This window comes from Alternaria hordeiaustralica (genome assembly GCF_023758085.1).
Source record: "Alternaria hordeiaustralica strain BMP 2776 chromosome Unknown scaffold_7, whole genome shotgun sequence".
In the NCBI taxonomy this organism is placed as follows: domain Eukaryota; kingdom Fungi; phylum Ascomycota; class Dothideomycetes; order Pleosporales; family Pleosporaceae; genus Alternaria; species Alternaria hordeiaustralica.
In genome coordinates this window covers 829009-842228 of record NW_026056779.1, presented here as the reverse complement: position 1 = coordinate 842228, position 13220 = coordinate 829009, and the positions used below count along the sequence as shown (strand labels likewise).

Genomic DNA, 13220 nt, shown 5'->3' with positions numbered 1-13220 from the left:
CTAGTAATAAGTTAACTTAGACTTACTTCTAAAACTACTACTACTTTAGCTACTACTACTCTAGTTACTACTACTTTAGCTACTATAGAGTATCTTATACTTCTATAACTCTATACTAATACTAATAGTTTTAACTTAGGCTTACTTCTAAAACTACTACTACTCTAGCTACTATAAAGGTACTTTATACTTTTATAAATTTATACTAAGAATATAACTTTTAGATAGTAGTTTTTAAGTACTATATATCTATAAAGATATACTACTTTAAATATATTACTAGCTTTCTTATTAGCTATAATAGCTCTTAGTACTTAAAAGTTACTACTAGTAACGTTTACTATACACTAAAGTAGCTAGATATCTAGACTAGTAGTTTCTATACTATTATACTTTAGTTAGCTTATAGCTTCTATTAAAGTTAAAGCTATATTTAATACTTTATTAAAAGCTAGCCTAAAGAGCCTAGCTTATCTAATTCTTCTTTATTAGTAAAGAGTAGAGAAGCCTAATACTATATCTTTCTTATCTAACTCTTCTACTAAAAACTCTAAGTTAGTTATCTAGCTTTTCTAATTTTTTACTATTAGTAAGAAGTAGAAGACTACTAGCTCTATATTTTTCTTTTTAGAATATAGCTAGTAGCTTATCTATTAATAATTACTAGTAGAAGTTTAAAAAGTAGTAAAAGTATAGAATAGTATATATAAAAAGAAGTATATAGTAAGAACTTTAATTCTAACTAACTAAACTCTACTCTCTTACTATAGTTAGTATTTAAACTCTAATCTATAATACTACTCTAATCTAATACCTAGGTTATTTCTCTAAGTAGTACTCTAAATAGCTAAAATAGAATATAGAAGCTAAATACTCTAAGACTAGTAAATATTTATATATTATAGTAGTAGCACTATATAGATACTACTTACTTATACTTTATAAAGAAGAGAAAAGAGTAAGCTATTTTATATCTATTATTACTTATCTACCTACTTAACCTCTACTACTATACTCTTACTACTACTATATAAAGTTACTTATAAAAGTAAGTAGAATTACTACTTAGCTTAGTATAATCTCTATTTTTTTATTATTATTATTATTATTATTATTATACGCTAAAGGCGTAGAAAGAGTAGAAATAGAAATAATAAGTATAGGCGTAGACGTAGGCGCAAGTATAATTATTAATAGTAGTATAGCTAATATATACTAAGTGCACTAAGTAAAGTTCTAAGGTAGACTATATTACTATTAGTATATAGTTACTAACTCTAATAATAGTAGTGCTATACTTACTTATACTTCTAAACTATACTAGACTTTAACTTACTTTAGTAAAGCTTATTTTATTACTATTACTACTATTACTACTATATAATAAATTATAGTAGTAGTACTAAAATTATAGCGCGTAAAGCGCTAAATAGAAGACTAAATAGAAGAGACTTAGAAGTAGATATTTTAAAGTAGTTACTACTATTATTATTATTAATATAGAAAGTATTATATAATAAAAAATTACTATAAACTAAAGTTTTAATAGCTATAAGTAAGATTATAGTCTTAAAAAAAGTATATTTATTACTTATTACTTATTACTTATTACTTCTTACCTTCTATTAATTACTTATCTTTTATATCTATATACTATATTACTATACTAGTAAAGCTAGCGTTGTAGCTACTAATATAAAGTCTCTACTTATTATAACTTTATATTTCTACTAGCTTTCTTATACTTATATACTATATAAAGCCTTAAATCTAATTATTCTTTATTAATAATAGCTTAATATAGTACTACTATTTAGTATATTAGTTCTTTACTAGTTTAGTAACCTATAGCTCTTAACTAAAATATCTACTTAACTACTAGATAAGTAATTTCTTATATATAAAGTTACTATTTTTTTTATATTTAAGTTTAAGTCTTATCTATTACTATCTTTTTTTTTACTTATAATAAGTCTATAGTAGTATAATATATAAAGACTTTAAGAGCTTATAAGTAGTAGTAGAATACTTATAAACTTAGAGTAAGTAAGTAGTAGTAGAATACTTATAAACTTAGAATAAGTAAGTAGTAGTAGAATATAAAGAGGCTTAGGCTTATAAGTAGTAGTAGAATACTTATAAACTTAAAATAAGTAAGTAGTAGTAGAATATAAGAAAGCCTAGGCTTATAAGTAGTAGTAGAATACTTATAAACTTAGAGTAAGTAAGTAGTAGTAGAATACTTATAAACTTAGAATAGGTAAGTAGTAGTAGAATATAAGAAAGCCTAGGCTTATAAGTAATAGTAAAATACTTTTATTATACTATAGTAGTAGAATACTTATAAACTTAGAATAAGTAAGTAGTAGTAAAATACTTTTATTATACTATAGTAGTAAAATACTTATAAACTTAGAATAAGTAAGTAGTAGTAGAATACTCTTATTATACTATAGTAGTAAAATACTTTATATATACTATAAATACTATTGCAGAACGCACCTCTAGATGCTTCTTAAGAGCACAGCACGTAATTATACTAGCATAGATTAAGATAAGCTCTTAGAAGCTTTACTACTTAAGAGAGCTTTCTAAGTAAGCTTATAATATAATAATTTATCTTCTATTTATTTCTATACTTCTAGACGTAATAGTTATAAGCCTAGTACTTTAAGAAGATAATATAGTTCTATATTTATATACTTAAAACGCAAGGCGTTTAATAGAGCATAGTAATACTAATTCTATTACTAATCTTTGTACTTCTATAGAAGCACTGCTCTATTACTTATAATAAGTAACTCTATAATAATCTCTATAAAAGCTTTTACGCTTACTAACTTAGCGCATTAGCCTAAGTAGTTTATCTAGTTTAAATTCTATACTCTAAGTAGAGAAATTTAGGCTAATATTAACTCTAACACTAAAATAGCTACTTCTATCTAGATAAGCGTTCTAACTATCTTAGAGCTAGCAGTAATTATATAGAACGCTTTAGTTAATAAGCTTTACGCTAACAAGTACAACTTATTTATTACAAAGTATAAGGTATAAGTAATAGAATAGTAGTTAAAGAGTACTTACATTAGGTATCTTTAGAACTAGGTTAATTAGACTATTAGCTTAAAGCTTCTAGCTTCTACTATACTCTCTATCTCTATAGAGAAAAAAGCTACGTTGCAAGTACTTATTAAATACCTTAAGTCTACGCTTTCTCTAGAGAAGAACTATACTAAGAATCTTATACACTTATAGTATAGAGTATACCTCTAGAAAGCGTAATAAGAACGTGTTAACGCTAAGCGCTAGCAATAGAAATACCTCTATATTCTAGTCTAAGCTAAAGCGTATAAACTTACTAAAGTTAATAATACACTTACTATCTAGAACTATTTAGAAGTAATTAGTGTTAGGCTTACTCTAGAATAGAGGCGCTCTATATAGCAGAACCTTATTAAAGCTCTTACTATTAGTAGAACTTAGGTTACTCTTAAATAAGTATTAAAGATTTTTACTACGCTAATCTAAGAGTATACTACTTGCTCTAATAGTAGAGGTAGTATATTTACTGTTATAGAAGCACTGTAATAAGCTTCTAATAATAATAACTTATTCTAGAAGCCTAAGAAGAATTACCTATATAGATAGTACTATAAGTAGTCTACTACTATATATAAGCGTTTAGAAATAGCGCTTATAGATAAACCTCTAAAGCTTTCTAATAAAGCTAAAGCTAAAATTACTACTAAGCTTAGAGACTTAAAGTATAATAGCCTATAGAGAGCTCTTAATAAAAAGAGATAGACTACTCTATAGTAAGCATAGATTAAGAGCCTAAACTCTATCTACCTAGAGTTAATTTAGGCAATGCTTATTAACTCTACTCTTATTATAAGTTAGCTAAGCATTAGTAGTGTATACTCTACTATAGACTTTAACATCTACCTACTCTCTATAAGTACTATCTTAGATAATAGAGTAGTAGTATATCTTATTAATAACATGTCTTTACTTAAGCTAAAGACCTTTATAAGAGTATATAAATTCCGCACTATAAAAGTAGAAAGCTTCTTCTTCTAGATGCTTAGATATAGTACATAAAGAATTAGAAACGCTTTAACTAGAAAAAGAGAACTATATATAGAGAACTTTATTCTAATAAGCGTAGCGCTTATAGAGAGTTTCTATATTAATATTATTTTAGAAGTAGCTCTTAATAAAGCTAGACTATAGTACCTAGAGTTAGACTTAACGCTTTATATAGAAACGCTTACTAATAACTTTATACTAGTAAAGCTTAAGAGAGAGTATAAGCTTACGTTTATTAAATATAATTCTTTAAAGTTTTACCTAACTATAATAAGCGTAACTAATAACTAGCGCTTATAATAATTCTAGAGAAGCCTTTCTTAGTCTAATATAGAGAAGCTTTAGTACGCAAGAGTAGGCTACCTAGGTCTAAAAGCGCTCTAAGCTCTTATTAAGAATACGCGTAATATACGTATTAAGAGAATAAGCTAAAGTAAGTGTAAGTATTGCGCTATTATATATATAAGGTAGTATATCTCTAGATAACTATATAAGAAAGCTCTAAGACCTTATTAGAAAATCTTATAGAATCTTTTTAACTTTTCTACTAGTTATAATAGAGAGCTCTAGATTATAGTACTTAAAGATAATTATAGTAGCAAGATCTATTAATATACTCTCTAAGCTAAAACACTTATAGAGATTATAAAAGTCTTTTACAACTTTATAAGCTTTTTTATAGCTTAGTATAAGCTTAATATCTATATTATTATCTAAGATAATAATATTACAACGCTACCTTAGAGAGGTAAGTTACGCTTTAAGATATAGGCTAAAGAGCAAAGTATTATTATAGAGCGTACTTCTATCTATACCTATAAACTAAATAGAGAAGTAGAGAGAGTAGGTTAGAAGATAATTACTAAGTCTATTAAGATAAGAGTTAGTGCAAATCTCTTTAAAAAGCTCTAGCTAGATATTATAAAAGCAGCAACCTAGCTATATAATATAAGCCTATTATATACTTATAATCTTTTAGTATCTAATACTATACTTAACGTATAGTGTATAGAGTATAGTAAGAAGGTCTGTACTATTACAGCTAACCTTTACCTAGATTAGAGTACTATCTACGCCTATAGCTATAGAGCTTACCTACTTAATAGAGAGTAAGTAGCTAGATAAAATAAGCGTAACTTTAAAGTTGTACTAAGAGGCTATATTAGATACCTAGTAGAATATAGAGCGTCTAATATTTATAAAATATAGGTTCTAAAGCTTAATTAAATAATTATAATAAGAAACGTAAGCTTTAATAAAAAGCTTTTCTATAAGAGTAGCGCTAAAGGTAGCTAGAAGCACTTAGTAGAAGAGCTTACGTATATTATTAATCTTCTATATAAGAATAAGCTATACAACGTAGAAGAAGCGTATAAAGACATCTTTAACTAGCTCTACGCTGTAGTAGATAAAATATAAGACTAGTATACTTCTAAAGACTCTATCTAGAAGCTAGAGAGTAGTATATTATAGCTTGCTATTAAATAGGCTAGCTAGCCTAATTAATAAGTAGTACATAATATATCTTCTATATAGGTAGAAAGCTTAGCTAGCTAACTACTAGAAATCTATACAGACTCTTAAGAGCATACTAGCCTATTTACTCTAGAGTAAATACTAAAGTCTAGAGCGTACTAGACTATAAGGTCTAGTTAGAAGTATAATAGTAACGCCTAGAAAGTGCACTAAACTAGAGAAAAGCGCCTACTAGTACTAAGTAATAAATAGCTTTCTAATATAGAGAGCTTTTATTAGAATAAGGTATATAGTGCTTATTAGAATAGAGTACTACTAAGTATACTATATTTCTACGCACGCTCTACGTTTAGAACTTCTCTAGAATAAGGTAAAATAGAACTACTACCTACTTCTAGACTAACACGCTAGAGGCGTAATTATAGAGAACTAACGTAATTAAGCTCTAGAATTAGAGAGCAACGCAAAGGCCTAGAAGTAGAAGAACTAGAAGTTTATTTACTATATAATCTATAGAATAGTATATAAGATAATAACCTTCTAAATAGTCTTCTCTAATACTTATATAGAGTAGAAAAAGACTAGAAAGAGCTTATAATAGTTTACTTAATTATAGTAGCTATAATCTTAGGTAATGTACTTCTATAGAAGTATAAGCTATCTAAACGCGTATACTATAATTAACTACTATAGCTTCTAAAGAAGTATAAGAATCTTAGTAATTATCTATATAGTAAGCTCTTCTATAAAGCCTATAAGAAAAAGATTAATATACTTTATAGAGTAAGTACTTAAAAGAAGATTAAGCGCTTCTTAGTATAAGAGCGCCTACTTTTACTAAAGTAGGTATTTGTATATAAGGTTAATTAGAATAGCTACTTTATTAAGTATAAAGCTTATGTAGTAGTAAGAGAAGATCTATAAGTAATTAATTTTATATACTCTACGTATGTAGCAATACTTATCTTACGCTCTTTTAGAATAGTAATAGTAATAGTAGCTAAGTTTAATCTAGAGATTCTTTAGTTTAACGTTATAGAAGCATTTCTTTATACGCACTAAAAGCACTAGCTAGTTATAGTATATAATATGCTAGATAGCTTTAAGAAGCCTAGTAAGTATATAAAGCTTAAGCGTACTCTCTATAGACTAAAGAACTTTCTACTACTCTAGTATAAAGAGCTCTTACGCATAGTAAAGAAAGTAAGTTTTATTACTTCTAAAGAAGAGCCTTGTCTCTTTTTTAATAAATAAAGAAAGATCTTTCTACTCTTCTACGTTAATAATATACTACTTATATATTACTATACTACTTATTAAGAAGCTTTGTAAGTTACTAATGCAATAAAAGTAGTATATAACCTAGAAGAGAAAGGCCTAGTTAAATAGTTTCTAGAAGTAAGAGTATTGCGTAATTACGCTGCTTATACTATAATACTTGTACATAATAAGTATTTAGATAAGCTTACTAAGAAGTTTAACTTAGAAAGCACTTTTTTAAGCTCTACTATACTACTTCTAAGCTAAGAGCTTATAAAGTTAATAGGTAAAGTAGATAAGAAGGTAGTTAAAGACTACTAAGAGCGTGTTAGATTACTACTCTATATAGCTATTATACTGCAGTCTAATATAGTATACGCTGCTTTAAAGCTTTTACACTTTCTTACAAACCTAAGTAAAGAGTATATTAAAGTAGTTAACTAAGCAATTATGTACTTATACAAGACTTACTATTAGGCTATCTACTATAGAGTGTACTCTAGAGTAGAGCTTATAATTTATAGCAACGCTTTTTTTATAGATAATCTAAAGACTAGACGCTCTTTATAGAGCTACTTTATTATACTCTTTAGAGGTACTATTATTTAGAAAGTAGTATAATAGGTAACTATAATAACTTTAACTATAAAAGTAGAGCTTCTTACTCTTAAGTATATTAGTAAAAAAGTAATAGCTCTTAAGAGGCTATTTTAGAAGCTTACACTTACCTTAGAAGTAGCGTAGATAATTTTCTATAATAACTAGTAAACTATATACTTAGTAGTTAGCGCTAACAAGCGTATAATAACACGCCTTAGATATATTAATATCTAAAATATATAGCTAAGGTAAGAGTATACTAAAGAGTCTTTTAGAGTTAAGTACCTAGAGACTAAGAGTATGCTAGCTAATAGGCTTACTAAAAATCTATTAGTTTAGTAATTTACCTACTTTAAGAAGTAGTTAAATATAAAGAATATTAAATTATTAGTAGTATTATAAAGCTTATAAGGCATAAAAGAGTTTTTAGCTACTCTTCTTAGAGAGTAGTAGAAAGTGTATTTTAAGCGTAGCCTCTCTTATAGGCCTATAAAAAACTACTTATTAGAAAAAGCTTTTATTAAAGTACACGCTCTAAAGAGCGTAGTAAGATAAAAAAGTGTATACCTAGAACTATAATTAGAGTAACGCTCTTTTAGTTATCTAAGCGCAAAGTTAGAGAAGTACTACTAGTTATTAGTAGTATTCTTGCAAGCTTAGAGATACTTAAACTCTAAGGTAAAGAACTAAGAGAGTATAACTTTCTCTATAGACGTAAATGCGTAACTAAGCTTAGTAGTAATACTTTTATAGGTAACTATAATAGTATTATTAGTAATAGTCTTAGAAGACGCTCTTTTATTATTATTATTAGAGAGCGCTGCACTATTATCTATAGTCTTATTATAGTTAACCTACTTAACTACTAGACAAAGTTTTATAAAGCTTATTAGCACTAAGAAGTTAGAGCACTAGAATAAAACTTACTAGAAGAGCGCTGCTTAGAAGTAGAAGCGTTATTAGTCTTATTATTAAGGTTAGATTAAGACTACTTAATACTAGAAGTATTCTTAGACTTATTAGTATTACGCTCTACCTTTAAGGTATTAAAGCTCTACTTCTTACTATGCCTCTAGATTATATAGCTATGCTTAAAGCACTACTTAAAAGTAGTATTATAGTTATAGATAAGCTTATAAAAGTAAGAGTTCTTAATATTAAGTAGATAACTAGTTTTTAGGTTCTACTCTATAGTATAAAACTAATTAACTATACGCTTAGTAATCTTTTCTATATACTTAGGTCTAAAAAAAAGTTAGTAAAGCTTCTTAAGCTTAAAAAAAAGTATACGTATATATTATTATATCTATAATTACTAATAGTACTAGTAAGGCAGCGCTTAGACTTTTTACTCTTATTAATACTTACATAGTTTTTATAGAGAAAGTTAGTAGCCTTTCTAGTGCTTATAGACTAGAAGTATTAGAGGTATACTATCTTGCAAAGCTTACTAGTAGTAATAAAAATAGGCTTCTTAGAGCTGCGCTTACGTGCAGACTTAGTTACTAAAGCTTTATTATTCTTATTATTAGAATTTTTATTAAGCGTATACTTCTTACTATTATACTTCTTATTATTATACTTATTAGAAGAATTAGTAATATCTAAACTATTAGACTAGATAAAGAGCTCTAGATTAAAGGGAGAGCTTTTTATACTACTTATAATAATAAAAGAACGCTACTTCTTCTTAAGAGTAGAGCTAGAAAAAGGTAAAGTGTTATAAATAGTGCTACTCTCTTAAGAAATAGAAAGCTTATCTAAGGCTTTAGTAGAAAGCTTAGAAGTGTTAGAAGAGATAGTAGTAGAATTCTTAGAAGTAGAGCTCTTAGAACTTAAAGAACCTAGAAATAGAATATTAGAATAAGTATTACTAGTAGCTAAAGAACTAGAAACTATAATAGTAACCTTAGAAGGCTACTTATAGAAATTACTAGAAAGCTTCTAAGAGAGCGCAGTAATGTTAGAATTATAGTTAGTATACTCTTCTTAGGTAGTCTTACTAGCCTACTTATTATTATACTTTTCTATTACGCTAATAGAATTAGCAGACTACTACGCTTAGTAGATTACTTTCTCTAGAACTATCTCTTAATAGAGCTTAATAGCTCTTAGAAGTAGAATTTTAAGACGTTCTTACTTAGTATACTACTTATTAATAAAGCGCTTATTCTTAGACTTAAGGCGCTTAGTTTTAGTAATTACCTTAGCTTTAGAATTCTTATTACTACGCTCTAAGTTGTGCTTAACCTACTTATTACGCTTATAATATAAACGCTGCTTATTTTCTATAGCTTAACTAGTAATATAATACTTATAAGTAATCTAGTTATAACGCTCTTACTCTACTTTATTCTTAGCTTTAAAGTTACAAGCGTACTACTTATTAGTATACTTCTAGGCAGCGCGCTTATTATAATATAAAATATTATTAGCCTACTCTTAAGTAACTATATTACTATACTTAGCAAATAGATTAGATTTCTTAGAAGTATAAGTTAGAGTAGTAAATAGGTTGTAGGTAGAAGTAGAAGTACTTATAGAACTAGAGCTCTACTTCTTACTAAAAGAACTACGCTTAGAAAAGCCTCTAGAAATACTATAAAGCTTATTTAAGCGCTTGTAATTCTCTATCTTAGAGAAAGTAGCTAGGTACTTAGAGAAGTTAGAGGTATTAGAGCTTAATAGCTTAGCCTTTAACGCGCTTACGTAACTAGAGCTTAAAGAAGTTACCTTAGAGGCGCTTATAGAGCTAGAACTAAACTACTTATTCTTAGAAGAGTAGCTATTCTTATACTTATACTTATTCTTATTTAATATAATGCTATAGAGCTTAGAGATAGATATAGAGAGGTATACTTAGTTTAATTAGTATAATAGAGTATGCTGCTAAAGTTAGTAAGCGTACTAATAAAAATTAAAGATATTTACTCTTGTTTTAGGTAAGAGGTAGAGAGCGTTTAGCTAGTTAAATAATTTTTAGTAATATTATAATTAGCGCGCGTGCGCTAAGTAAGCTCTTAGCGCTGTGCACGCTCTAATAAGTACGTAATTAGTATTCTTAGCTATAATAAAAGAGCTTATTATAACTGCGTAGCCTACTCTTATAGGCTACTTAGAGAGTATATTATAGAATATACCTTTAGATGCTTCTTAAGAGCATAGTACGTAATTATACTAGTATAGATTAAGATAAGCTCTTAGAAGCTTTACTACTTAAGAGAGCTTTCTAAGTAAGCTTATAATATAATAATTTATCTTCTATTTATTCCTATGCTTCTAGACGCAACAAATACTATAGTAGTAAAATATACTAGATATTCTATTATACTATAGTAGTAAAATATACTAAATATTCTATTATACTATAGTAGTAGAATACTTTATATATATTATAAATATTATAGTAGTAAAATATACTAGATATTCTATTATACTATAGTAGTAGAATACGCTAAATATTTTATTAAGCTATAGTAGTAGAATATTTATTCTATAAATTTATTTCTTAATTATTATATAAAGAGATATAAAGGTAGTAGAATACTAATAAATTATATTTTAGAGTCTAATTATATTTTCTTTATATTAAAATTTATATAATAATTACTAAACAGGCTCTTAAAGTAATAATAGCTACAATCGCGCACGGGTAGATTAGTGGTTAAATGCGTTGATTATAACCCTCGGGGGTTAAGCCAGTGTTAAACCGATAGGCGGAGGTCCAAGGAAAGTGAGATAACTAGTAGCCCTAAGACTTTTCAGCAGGAAAGGTAAGCATGGTCAAGGTGCCCTAAAGTGGGTGGTGGAGAAGCATCGTGATCTCCAGTTCAGGCGTCCCTGCCAAGCTCGGAATTCTGCCACTGGGGCCCGCCCAGTGACAGCATAGCTCCCCAACTTCCACCTCCAGCTGCGCGCAACATCCCCGCAAGCTTCCGCTACATTTCTGTCTTCCTCGCGAAGCCGCCTTCACTTGCTTTATATATCTCTGAGCTACCATTCGGCGGAGTTTGCGCGCATAACGACACGACTGCGCCACTGCAATGGCTTCGCGACTGGTGCTGGTCCTAGGCGACCTCTTCATACCAGACCGAGCTTCAGTACGTCCCCAAAACAAACCTTCACGATGCTAGACCTCACAAACTTACAGGCTGCATAGGACATACCGGCGAAGGTACGCTTACCCTACCTCAATCACGTTCACCATCCGTCACCACCCACTACAACCGCACCCCGTCTCTCGTAGACCCACACGCGCATGCGCTTACACGACGATATAGTTCAAGAAACTCCTCGCACCCGGAAAGATCGGCCAGATTCTCTGTCTAGGCAACATAACGGATCGCGAAACGTACGAGTTCCTGCGCGCCATTGCACCCGACCTACAGATCGTAAAAGGCGACTTCGACGTTGAAGCGCCCAATCTCGCCTTATCGAAAGTCGTCACACACGGAAGTCTGCGCATAGGCTTTACACATGGCCACACCATCATACCACCCGGCGACGGCGACAGTCTGCTGATAGCGGCGCGGCAGATGGACGTCGATGTCTTGCTATGGGGCGGCACACACAAGTTCGAGGCGTATGAGATGGAAGGCAAGTTCTTTGTCAACCCTGGAAGTGCGACAGGTGCTATGAGCACGGGGTGGTGGACGGAGGACGAAGATCCCACGCCGAGTTTTGTGTTGATGGATGTGAGTTTACCCAGGTGTTACACAAGGAACAGCAAGCAGCAGCGGGGTGGTGAGGATATCAGGCTAACACGAACCTAGGTCCAAGGCGATGTCCTCGTACTCTACGTCTACCAACTACGCAAAGACGCCGAAGGCAACGAAAACGTCGCAGTGGAGAAAGTCTCGTTCCGGAAAAACGGCGGCGGCGCATCATAGACCAAAGGTGTTACAAGCCAGCGGCTGTCGACGGCTCAAAGCCGGGTGGGCGCATGAACAGAGAGGTTGTGCAAACACCTAGCATGCTTGTGCATGCGTTCACAACGAGGAATAGAAGCAGTACACAACATATACGCAATGACCATGGACCCCCTCTCTCTAGCAACCAGCGCCGATCCAGTTGGCGTCGGACTTGATTCCGCTGTAGCACCGCCTATATACCAAGGATGTCGTGTAATAAACCCCATTCATGTACATGCTATCCGTTACGGTTAGCACACACTCCATACTTGTCCGCGCAGATCCCATAACGAAAAAGAGACCCGCAATCATGCATGATGTCTTTCAGGCATATTCCGTGTTCTCCCTACATATGACCATACCATGCTGTACAACCCCTGAGAAGCCAGAAGCCATGCAAGCAGATGATGAGCACCCGAACCCCCGATTTCTTGCTCACCTGAGACTCATGTCATCATGTCGTCGTTGCTGCTGCTACTCCGCTTTTTTCCCTCTTTTTATGTCGTGGCTTACCCCACATTTTTGTATTCCCGTGGCATGTCACTTGCTGTCCGGTGAGGCTGTTTTAGAGGTTCTGTGTAGCGCTACACGGCGCCTTTTCAAGCTTTGGAGTCTGAAACCCGAGCCCGGACCTGAGTTTTGAGGCTGGACGGTCATGTTCGTCCCGAGCGACATGCCGGTTCAATCGGGTAGCCGATGTGATCGTGCTGGTGTGGTGCGGGCATGGCATGATGCTACCCGAAACCCCACGCAATCGGTACTGTGGAGCTGGTACATGAAACATTGAGAGATTATGTTGTAGCGTGATCTATAGTGTCTCTGTCTAACAGCGTGACTTTACCCAGTATACCTTCGGAGGGTAGTATGCCCTGGCACGCCTAACCT

General features: G+C 31.1%; 1 protein-coding gene across 1 annotated transcript; it reads left to right on the top strand.

Annotated features, from left to right (window-relative positions):
• Positions 1–11468: 11468 nt before the first annotated feature.
• Positions 11469–12314, top strand: J4E84_004708 (uncharacterized protein; the record flags this gene model as incomplete). Its single annotated transcript, XM_049387311.1, has 4 exons — positions 11469–11525; positions 11585–11599; positions 11706–12119; positions 12198–12314. The coding sequence occupies 4 exons, from the start codon at positions 11469–11471 to the stop codon at positions 12312–12314; spliced, it is 603 nt and encodes a 200-aa protein (XP_049245084.1).
• Between the last annotated feature and the right edge of the window lie 906 nt (positions 12315–13220).